The sequence below is a fragment of the Oryctolagus cuniculus genome, chromosome 12 (genome assembly GCF_964237555.1).
Source record: "Oryctolagus cuniculus chromosome 12, mOryCun1.1, whole genome shotgun sequence".
NCBI lineage: Eukaryota > Metazoa > Chordata > Mammalia > Lagomorpha > Leporidae > Oryctolagus > Oryctolagus cuniculus.
In genome coordinates, this window is record NC_091443.1 from 106890843 (window position 1) to 106902867 (window position 12025).

Genomic DNA, 12025 nt, shown 5'->3' on the forward strand with positions numbered 1-12025 from the left:
CTCTTTTCTCCCTGACTCTTTCAAATAAATAAATCTTTGAAAAAAATAATAATCTGAATAATACAAAAATATTAGCTTTAAGAAAAAAGACTGATATATTGGACTTTATCAAAACTAAAAGTCTGTGGGCCGACGCTGTGGCATAGCGGGCTAAGCCTCCGCCTGTGGCGAAGACATCCTATATAAGTGCTGGTTTGTGTCCCGGCTACTCCTCTTCCAACCCAGCTCTCTGCTACAGCCAGGGAAAGCAATGTAAGATGGCCTGTGTCCTTGGGCCCCTATACCTGTGTGGGAGACACAGAGGAAGATCCTGGCTCCTGGCTTCAGATTGGCTCAGGTCTGGCCCTTGTGGCCATTTGGGAAGTAAATCAGCAGATGGAAGACCTCTGTGTTTCTCCCTCTCTCTGTCTTTAACTCTACCTCTCAAGTAATTAAAAATCTTTTTTTTTTTTTTTTTTTTTTGACAGGCAGAGTGGACAGTGAGAGAGACAGAGAGAAAGGTCTTCCTTTGCCGTTGGTTCACCCTCCAATGGCCGCCGCTGCAGCCGGCGCACCGCGCTGATCCGATGGCAGGAGCCAGGAGCCAGGTGCTTTTCCTGGTCTCCCATGGGGTGCAGGGCCCAAGCACCTGGGCCATCCTCCACTGCACTCCCTGGCCATAGCAGAGAGCTGGCCTGGAAGAGGGGCAACCGGGACAGAATCCGGCGCCCCAACCGGGACTAGAACCCGGTGTGCCGGCGCCGCAAGGTGGAGGATTAGCCTATTGAGCCACGGCGCCGGCTAAAAATCTTTTTTAAAAAATTAAAAAAAAAAAAAAAAAAAAACCTGAAAGTCTGCTCATCAAAAAAAAAAAAAAAAAAAAAAAGAGTAGGGAAGTCCTAGGATGGGAAAAAACACATTCACAGCATCTATCTGACAAAGAATTTGTATGCGGGCTATATACAGACAATACAGAAATAATATCCCAATTTTAATTAATAGGCATACGATTTGAACAGATGCTTCAAAAGACTATTAAAATGTGTGAGGGGCTGGCAATGTGGCACAGTGGGTTAAGCTGCGTGCAATGCCAGCGTCCCATGTGAAGGCTGGTTCAAACCCTAGCTGCTCCACTTCTGATCCAGCTTCCTGACAATGTGCTTGGAAAAGCAGCAGAAGATGGTCCAAGTACTCAGGCCCCTGCCATCTACATGGGACACCCGGATGGAGTTCCAGGCTCCTGACTTCAGCCTGGCCCAGACCTAGCTACTGCAGCTATCTGGGGAATGCACCAGCAGATGGAAGATTGATATCTCTCTCTCTCTCTCTCTCTCTCTCTCTCTCTCTCCTTTTCTCTCTGCCTTTCAAATAAATAAATAAATCTTTAAAAAAAAAAAAAAACTTTGATTTATTTGAAGTTTCGAGTGAAAATCTCATGGACCAGGGCACTGAGGAATCAGTTTTTTAACAAATATGAATTAATATCTTGTTTTGACATAAAGAACACATTTTGTTTTGAAACACAATTGGAAAAAAATAGATTTTCCTCATCCCATACGTTTAAACTGGCTGAGAACTCTACTCACCTAAGAAATGTGGGCAGTACTAGTGATCCAACTTTGAAACAAATTTCCTGCTCTTTCTTTTAGAATTCTCACAGGTTTAACTGAAGAATGTCTTAGTATCACTTACCTAATACGGATCAGAATTTTCTGAAATTCATACAGCTAGACAAAATACAGCAATAAAGCAGGAATTCAGAATATTTAAAACAAAAATTGTCATTCACACTCCCAAAGTCATTAACATAGGCTCATTGTTCTCACAGATGGATTTTATACTCCAAAGTAGGGGAGGGGAACTTTCTTTCTACCAAGGGCCATCTGGATATTTAATTTTTTAAAAAAGATTTATTTATTTATTTGAAAGGCAGAGTTAAAGAGAGGCGTAGGCAGAAAGACAGAGATATCTTCCATTCACTGGGTCACTCCCTAAATGGCTGCAATGGCTGGAGCTGGGCTGATCAGGAGCCAGGAGCCAGGAGCTTCCTCTGAGTCTCCCACGTGGGTGCAGGGGCCCAAGCACTTGGACCATCTTCTGCGGCTCTCCAGGCCATCAGCAGGGAGTGGATCAGAAGTGGAGCAGCTAGGACTCGAACCATTGCCCACATGGGATGCTGGCACTGCAGGCAGCAGCTTTTCCCACTCCACCACAATGCCAGCCCTGCCATCTGGTTCCTTATAACATCATTTGTGGACCATACAGCGTTACCAACTTAAAAATTAGCCTGCTATAGAGTCACTGAATTTTGAGTCTCGCCTGCGGTTGCCTTGGCAGGCCCAGACCAAAGGATTTCATGGGCTTGACACGGCCTGCGGGCTGGACATTCCCCATTCCTGCCCTAAAGGTTTTGTGGCAGACGTTATCAATGTGAATTTCTAAGTTCAACTTAATGAAATGCCATTTTATGAGTTTTGTATTTGAGGCTGTGACATGACTTCATTCGACGAAGCGTTCCACTGCTTTAAATAAATGAGCCTGCAGTGAAGAGCAGCTGGGCATTTCACTGAGACCGAGACGTCCTCGGCCCTGCGAGAAGCACACACTCACCGTGGAGAGGACTAACCACTTGGGAACACTGAAGAAGACATAAATCATGGAGATTACTGTTCAACAAATACATACGGTGCTTATCCCCAGTTTTCCACGGCACGTTTTACTGCGGTACTTACTGGTGCTACTATTTTTCCTGTCTGTCCGACTTGCATGTCATTGGGAACATAGCCAGCATCAACAGCAGCGCGGGAAGCACCAACTAAGAGGGAAAAACAGTTGTCATTTTTCTCAAGCTCTGTGATCCAGCCAGTTGGGACATTCACTGAGAACTGTAAACAAAGCCACTGACACAGGACAGCTGGAGATTTATACAGAACTTTACAGTTTTTTTTTTTTTTTTTTTTAATTCCCCACCACTAATTGAGAATTCTAAGTACTGGTGCATTTCATACACAAATCTTCACAAAATGCTATTTTACCCATGAATTTCAGGTTTAAAATGTGGCTTAACTCCTCTGCTTGCTTTACCAAAAAAGGCACTCATAAGTTTCCACGACAATCTGTTTAGGATGTTATTACGTGATGCTCTTTACACAGTAACCCACAACTTCTGAAGAAACGTGCTGGAATTTCATCACTTTTTGGGACTAACTACATATGACACAAGATAAAGGTTTAACCGATATTTGCTGTCAAATAAATAAACAAAAATTTTATTTTCTATTTGCCTTCCACAAGAACCCTAACCTTGGAGTTAAAATAGTCCCTTCCCCAGCAGGAGCCAGCAATGAGCCTCTGGCCTCTTCACCACCAGCCAGAGAGGGCAAGAAGCGGCCACAGACAGGACGACTCGCTCCAGTTGGCTAAGTGCATCCTGCCCTTTCTTCACGTCAGTCCCAAGAAGCCCCACAGTCGTGGCGGCGCTGTGCTGTAGTAGGTTAAACATTCACCTGCAGGGCTGGTGTCCCAGATGGGAGCCAGTTCAAGTTCCGGCTGCCCCACTTCTGATCTAGCTCTCTGCTATGGCCTGGGAAACCAGTGGAAGATGGCCCAATTCCTTGGGTCCCTGCACCCACGTGTGAGTCCTAAAAGAAGCTCCTGGCTCCTGGCTTCGGAACGGCACAGCTCAGGCCGTTGCGGACATCTGGGGAATGAACCAGCGGATGAAAGATCTCTGTCTCTCTCTCTCTCTCTCTCTGCCTCTCCTTCTCTCTCTGTGTAACTCTGAATTTCAGATAAATAATTTTTTAAAAAAAGTATTTGTCACATTTGTTATTGTTTTCCATTTTTCACTCTTTCTGTTTTTTTCTGGTTTTAATTGAGCATTTTATGATTACATTTTTTCTTTTTTAAAAAATATTTATTTTATTTATTTGAAAGAGCCAAAGAGAGAGGTAAAGACAGAGAGAGAGGTCTTCCACCCGCTAGTTCACTCCCCAGATGGCCGCAACAGCTGGAGTTGCGCCAAACCGAAGCAAGAGCCAGGTGCTTCTTCCGGGTCTCCCACGTGGGCGCAGGGACCCAAGCACTTGGGCCATCTTCCACTGCTTTCCCAGGCCATAGCAGAGAGCTGCATCAGAAGAGGAGCAGCCAGGACTAAATCCAGCACCCATATGGGATGCCGGCACGTCAGGCCAGGCCATTAACTCGCTGCACCACATAACAGCTGTACATTTTTTAGTGGCTGTCCAAGAATTTGCAGTATGCATTTACAAGTAATCCACTTCTGCTTTCCAGTAGCAGAGTATCACTTCACAGGGGGGACAAATACCACATAATAACCAAATAATCCCACTTCCCACCTCCTCTTCCTTGTCACCTTTGCTGTCGTTCATTTAACTGATACATAAGCACAAGGACACATATGAATATATGCTAACTGAATACAGAGTGGCTGTTAACATTTTGAGCAGATTGTTATATATTAGTCAAATAAAAGGAAAAATTAAAGTTTTACAACTCCTTCATTTCTCTTTTTCCTGCTTTATATACACCATTTCCTTCCCTTGCAATTTCTTTGAAAAAACTTAACAAATTCCTTCAATTTTTGTTTAAGAAAGTCTTTATTTCACCCCCTTTTTTTTAGAAAGCTTTTATTTAATAAATACAAATTTCATGGGTACAGCTTTTGGAATACAGCGGTTTTTTCCCCCACACCCGCCCTCCCACCCCAACTCCTGTCTTACCTCCTACTTCCTCTCCTATCCTCATCCTTCATTAAGATTCATTTTTAATTATCTTTAAATACAGAAGATCAACTCTATACTAAGTAAAGATTTCAACAGTTTGCACCCACACGGAAACACAAAGTATAAAGTACTGTTTGAAGACAAGTTTTACCGTTAATTCGCATAGTACAACTCATTAAGGACAGAGGTCCTCCATGGGGAGCAAGCGCACAGTGACTCCTGTTGTTGATTTAACAACTGACACTCTTATTTATGATGTCCATAATCACCCGAGGCTCTTGTCCTGAGTTGCCAGGCTATGGAAGCCTCTTGAGTCCATAAACTCCGACCTTATTTAGACAAGGTCATAGTCCAAGTGGAAGGTCTCTCCTCCCTTCAGAGAAAGGTACCTCCTCCTTTGATGGCCCCTTCTTTCCACCGAGATCTCACTCACAGAGATCTTTCACGTAGGCCATTTTTTGCCACAGTGTCTTGGCTCTCCATGCCTGACACGCTCTCATGGGCTTTTTAGCTAGATCTGAATGCCTTAAGGGTTGATTTTGAGGCCAGAGTGCTGTTTAGGGCGTTTGTCATTCTATGAGTCTGCTGTGTGGCCTGCTTCCCATGTTGGATCATTCTATCTATTGCTATTAGCAGACACTTAGCCTTAATTATGTGATCCCTTTGACACTTATTCCTATCTTTATGATCAGTTATGCACTTAAACTGATCCCTTGAACTAGTACGACGGCATTAGTACCTGCCAACTTAATGGGATTTAGAGTCCCATAGCAAGTTTTTAGCTTTACCCTTAGGGGTAAGTCCGTGGGAACATGGGCCCAATTGTATATCTCCTCCCTCTCTTATTCTCTTATTTCTTACAGAGATCAATTTTCAGTTGGACTTAAACACCTAAGAATAATTCTGTATTAACTAAAGAGTTCAATCAATGGCATTAAGTAGAAAAAGAAAATACTAAAAAGAATAAAATAGTAAGCTGTTCCTCGACAGTCAGGACAAGGGCTGATCAAGTCATTGCTTCTCATAGTGTCAGTTTCTCTTCTACAGGTTTCCTTTTAGGTGCTCAGTTAGTCGTCACAGATCAGGGAGAACATACGATATTTGTCCCTTTGGGACTAGCTTACTTCACTCATATGATGCTTTCCAGATTCCTCCATTTTGCTGCAAATGACTGGATTTCATTTTTTATCACTATGTAGTATTCCATAGAGTACATATCCTATAATTTGTTTATCCAATCTTCAGTTGACAGGCATTATTTAGGTTGAGTCCATTTCTTAGCTATTGCAATAAACATTGAGGTGAAGATAGCTCCTTTATTTGCCGATTTAATTTCCCTTGGGTAAATTCCAAGGAGTGGGATGCCTAGGTCATATGGTAGGGTTATATTCAGATTTCTGAGGTATCTCCAAACTGATTTCCATAGTGGCTTTACCAGTTTACATTCCCACCAATAGTGCATTAGTGTACCTTTTTTCGCACATCCTCAACAGCATTTGTTGTTTTTTGATTTCTGTATCAAAGCCATTCTAACAGGGTGAGGTGAAACCTCAATGTGGGTTTTTTTTTTCTTTCTTTTTTTTTTTTTTTTTTTTTTTTGACAGGCAGAGTGGACAGTGAGAGAGATTGAGACAGAAAGGTCTTCCTTTGCCATTGGTTCATCCTCCAATGGCCGCCGCGGCTGGCACGCTACAGCTGGCGCACTGCGCTGATCTGATGGCAGAGCCAGGTACTTATCCTGGTCTCCCATAGGGTGCAGGGCCCAAGTACTTGGGCCATCCTCCACTGCCCTCCCGGGCCACAGCAGAGAACTGGCCTGGAAGAGGGGCAACCGGGACAGAATCCAGCGCCCCGACCGGGACTAGAACCCAGTGTGCCGGCGCTGCAAGGCGGAGGATTAGCCTAGTGAGCCATGGTGCCGGCCCCTCAATGTGGTTTTGATTTGCATTTCCCTGAGGGCTAGTGACCCTGAACATTTTTTCATGTGTCTGTTGGCCATTTGGATTTCCTCTTTTGAAAAATGTCTGTTTAAGTCCTAGGTCCACCTCTTAAGTAGATTTTTTTGTTGTTGTTGTGGAGTTTCTTAATCTCTTTGTAGATTCTGGCTATTAATCCGTTATCAGTTGAATAGTTTGCAAATAGTTTCTCCCATTCTGTCAGTTGCCTCTTCACTTTCCTGACTGCTTCTTTCGCCATACAGAAACTTCTCAATTTGATGTAATCCCAGTTGTTAATTATGGATTTGGCTACCTGTGCCTCTGGGGTCTTTTCCAAGAAGTCTTTGCCTGTGCCAGTATCTTGCAGGGTTTCTCCAACGTTCTCCAATAATTTCAAGGTGTTAGGTCATAGATTTTGATCTTTAATCCATGTTGCATGGATTTTTCTGTAAGGTGTGAGGTAGGGGGTCTTGCTTCATACTTCTGCATGTGGAAATCCAATTTCCCCAGCACCAGTTTTTCTTTTTTTTTTTTTAAAAAAAGACTTATTTATTTATTTGAAATTCACAGTTACACTGAGAAAAGAGGCAGAGAGAGAGGTCTTTCATCTGCTGGTTCACTCTCCAATTGGCCACAATGGCAGGAGCTGTGCAGATCCTAAGCCAGGAGCCAGCAGCCTCTTCTGAGTCTCCCACACAGATGCAGGGGCCCAAGGACTCGGGACATCTTCCATTGCTTTCCCAGGCCATAGCAGAGAGCTGGATCGGAAGTGGAGCAGCCAGGACTTGAACCTGTGCCCATGTGGGATGCCAGCACTGCAGGCGGCGGCTTTACCCACTACACCACAGCACTAGCCCCACCATTTGTTGAATAGATTGTCATTGCTTCAGCAATTGGGTTTAGCTCCTTGATCAAATATTAAGTTGGTTGCAGATGTTTGGATTGATTTCTGGTGTTTCTATCCTGTTCCATTGGTCTATCCATCTGTTTTTGTACCAGAACCAGGCTGTTTTGATTATAACTGCCCAGTCTTGAGATCTGGTATTGTGATGCCTCCGGGTTTGTTTTTGTTGTATAGATTGCTTTAGCTATTTGAGGTCTCCTGTGCCTCCATGTTAATTTCAGCATCATTTTTTCTAGATCTGAGAAGAATGTCTTTGGTATTTTGATTGGTGTCGCACTGAATTTGTAAATTGCTTTTGGAAGAATGGACATTTTTATGATATTGATTGTTCCAATCCATGAACATGGAAGATTTTTCCATTTTTTTTGTATCTTCTTCTATTTCTTTCTTTAATGTTTTGCGATTCTCATTGTAGAGATCTTTGACAACCTTGGTTAAGTTTATTCCATGGTATTTAATTATTTTTTATAGCTATTATGAATGGGATGGATCTTAGAAGTTCTTTCTCAGCCATTGCATTGTCTGTGTATACAAAGGCTGTTGATTTTTGTGCATTTACTTTACATCCTGCTACTTTACCAAACTCTTCCATGAGTTCTGATACTCTCCTTGTGGAGTTTTTTGGATCCCTTATATAAAGAATCATATCATCCGCAAAAAGGGATAGTTGGACTTCTTCTTTCCCAATTTGTATCCCTTTGATTTTTTTCTTGCCTAATGGCACTGGCTAAAACTTCCAGGAATACACTGAATAGCAATGGTGAGAGTGGGCATCCCTGTCTCGTGCCAGATCTCAGTGGAAATGCTTCCAACTTTTACCCATTCAATATGATGCTGGCCATGAGTTTGTCATAAATTGCCTTGATTATGTTGAGGAATGTTCCTTCTATACCCAATTTGCTTAGCGTTTTCATCATGAAAGGGTGTTGTATTTTTATCAAATGCTTTCTTTGCATCTATTGAGATAATCATATGGTTTTTGTTCAGCAGTTTATTGATGTGGTATATCACATTGATTGATTTGTGATTGTTGAACCATCCCTGCATACCAAGGATAAATCCCACCTGGTCTGGGTGGATGATCTTTCTGATGTGTTGTTGCATTCTATTGGCCAGAATTTTATTGAGGATTTTTGCATCTATGTTCATCAGGGAAATTGGTCTATAATTCTCTTTCTTTGTTGCATCTTTTTCGGGTTTAGGAATTAAGGTGATGCTGGCTTTGTAAAAAGAATTTGGGAGGATTCCCTCTCTTTCAGTTGTTTTGAATAACATAAGAAGAACTGGAGTTAGTTCTTTAAATGTCTGGTAGGATTCAGCAGTGAAGCCATCCGGTCCTGGGCTTTTCTTTGTTGGGAGGGCATTTATTACTGATTCAATTTCTGTCTTGGTTATAAGTCTGTTTAGGTTTTCCATGTCTTAATGGCTCAATTTAGGTAGGCTGAGTGTGTCCAGGAATCTATCCATTTCTTTTAGATTTCCCAGTTTGTTTGCATACAACTCTTTGTAGTAATTTCTGATGATTCTTTTTATTTTTGTGGTGTTTGTTGTTACATTTCCTTTTTCAGCTCTAATTTTATTGATTTGGGTCTTCTCTCTCCTTTTTTGGTTAGTTGGGCCAAAGGTGTGTCAATTTTGTTTATTTTTTCAAAACCCCAGCTCTTCGTTTTGCTGATCTTCTATAATGTTTTTTAATTCAATTTTGCTGATTTCTTCTATAATTTTAATTATTTCTTTTCTCCTATTAAGTTTGGGTTTGGTCTGCTGTTGTTTTTCTAGATCCATGAGATGCATTGATAGCTCATTTATTTGTTGCCTTTCCAATTTCTTGATGTTAACACCTACTGCTATAAACTTTCCTGTTAACACTGCTTTTGCTGTATCCCATAAGTTTTGATATGTTCTGCTGTCATCTTCATTTGTCTCCAGAAAGTTTTTGATTTCTCGTTTGATTTTTTTGATGACCCCCTGTTCATTCAGGAGCATGTTGTTCAGTCTCCATGTGTTTGCACAGGCTTCAGAGATTCCAGCTTTATTCCATTCTGGTCTGGTCTGAGAAAACACATAGCATGATTTCAATTTTTTTTAATTTGCTGAGACTTGCTCTATGGCCTAGTATGTGGTCAATCCTAGAGAAAGTTCCATGCACTGCTAGGAAGAATGTGTATTCTGCAACCATAGGATGAAAAGTTCTACAGATATCTGTTAGGTCCATTTGGTCTACAGTGTCAATTAAATCTGCTGTTTCCTTGTGGATTTTCTGTCTGGTTGATCTGTCCATTGCTGAAGATGGAGTACTGAAGTTCCCCTAATACTACTGTATTGGGTCTAATTCTCCCTTTAAATCCCTTATCATTTCTTTTAAATGGCCAGGTGCCCTGCAATTAGGTGCATATACATTTATAATAGTTCCATCTTCCTGTTGAATTGATCCCTTAACCATTATATAGTGCCCTTCTTTGTCTAACAGTTTTTTTTTTTGTTTTGTTTTGTTTTTTTTTTTTTTTTTTGGTTTCTGTTGGCATGGAATATCTTTTTCCATCCTTTCACTTTCATTCTGCATGCATCTTTGTTGGTGAGATGTGTTTTTTGTAGGCAGCAAAGAGATGGGTTTTGTTTTTTCATCCATTCAGCCAGTCTGTGTGTTTTAACTGGAGAGTTGAGGCCATTTACATTCAAGGTGACTTCATATTGATGATTGTGTTTCTGTGTACAACACATCCTTAAGCATCTTTTGCAGGACTGGACACCACTCTCACTTTTACAGAGTAATTTCTCAGGGTGAAGAGTTCGAGGTTGGTGGATTTTTTCTAACACTTCAGACATCTTCTCCACTCCCTGGTGCCTCCATGGTTTCTGAAGACAAGTCAAATATCATTATCACACAAACTCTCCTATACAGGTGAGGCGTTTCTTCCTCTGGCTTCTTTCAATAATTTTCTTTTCACCTTTGATTTTCTGTACTTTGAAAATCATATGCATAGGTGTGCTTTTTCTGGCACTTTTCCTATTTGGCGTTCTCTGAGCTTCTTGGGTCTGGTATTTGGGATCTAACATTAATCTGGAGAGATTCTCACCCGTGACAGCTTCAAATGTTGTTTCTGTTCCTTTCTTTCTCCTCCTCCCGCTTTTCTCATTACACATACGTTGTGCTTTTTGTAGCTGTACTCCAGTTACATATTTCGCATGCTTTCCCCTTGCTTTCCAGTTATGGAGGCTTCTACTGAGATACCCTTGAGCTCAGAGTCTTTCCTCAACTGTACACAGTCTACAAATAAATCACGAAAGGCATTCTTCTGTCACCATGTTTTTTATCTCTAGGATTTTTTTTCAGTCTTAGGATTTCTCTCTCTGCTTAGATTGCCCATCTGTTCTTGTACACTATCTACTTTGTTCATTAGAGCCTCAGCATATTAATTAAATTTCCAGTCTGGAGTATTTCAGGCATGGAAAGCCAAGACACTCTGGCAAAAAGATCTCTGTGAGTGAGATCCCAGTGGAAAGAACAGGTCTTCAAAGAGGGAGGTGCCTTTCTCTGAAGGGAGGAGAGAACCTCCACTTTGACTATGACCGTGTCTAAACAAGATAAGAGTCGGAGAACTCAGGGGGCTTCCATAGCCTTGGAAACTCATAACTGGTGCATAGGGAGATTACTGATGCCATAAACAGGAGTGTCAATTTGTGAAGTCAACGGCAGGAGTCACTGTGCACTTACTCCTCATGTAGGATCTCTGTCCTTAACGTGCTGTACACTGAGGCTTAATGCTATAACGAGTACCCAAACAGTATATTTCACTTTGTGTTTCTATGGGGGTGCAAACGATTGAAATCTTTACTTAATGTACACTAAACTGATCTTCTGTAAAAAAAAAAAAAAAAAAATTATCAATTCCCAACTTGACTCTCACTGGGATTAAACATGACAATAGGTCTGATCTGATTTCATCATCATTTAAAAAAAATCATCTATTATTTTTCACTTTATGTTTCTGTGTGGGAGCAAACTGTTGAAATACTTACTTAAGGTATGCTAGGCTGATCTTCTGTATATTAAGATAATCGAAAATGAATCTTGACGTGAATGGGGGGGAGAGAGAGTGGGAAGGGGGGGGTTGTGGGAGGGAGGGACGGTATGGGGGGGGAAGCCATTGTAACACATGAGTCGTACTTTGGAAATTTATATTCATTAAATAAAAGATAAAAAAAAAAAATAAAGTCCTTAGGAAAATATCTGTTTTTATAACTGAACGTTTGCTAATATATAAATACCATACATAGATAAGATAGAAGTGGTATAAGTTTTCTTTTAAAAAAATTTAGAAAACACCCATTTCTAAATTTATGAAAGAAATAAAAATTTTCCTTGGGTACAAAAAAAAAAAAATAAATAAATAAATAAATAAATTTCCAGTCTGGTAATTCCAACCACGGCTGGCTCTGAGGCTTGATATGCTTTCTAC

General features: G+C 41.2%; 1 protein-coding gene across 3 annotated transcripts in view; it reads right to left on the minus strand.

Annotated features, from left to right (window-relative positions):
• The window catches only part of ETFA (electron transfer flavoprotein subunit alpha), a 93446-nt gene that overhangs the window by 42697 nt on the left and 38724 nt on the right, over window positions 1-12025 (minus strand). For 2 of the 3 annotated variants that reach the window (XR_011381095.1, XM_002721596.5), the window contains exon 9: window positions 2712-2794. The exons of the other annotated variant lie outside the window; for it this stretch is intronic. Coding sequence is in view for 1 of the 2 variants with exons in the window: in XM_002721596.5 (XP_002721642.1) it covers window positions 2712-2794 (83 nt within the window). In the remaining variant the exon portion in view is untranslated. The remainder of the gene's footprint in view (window positions 1-2711; window positions 2795-12025) is intronic. 3 annotated transcript variants of the gene reach the window in all.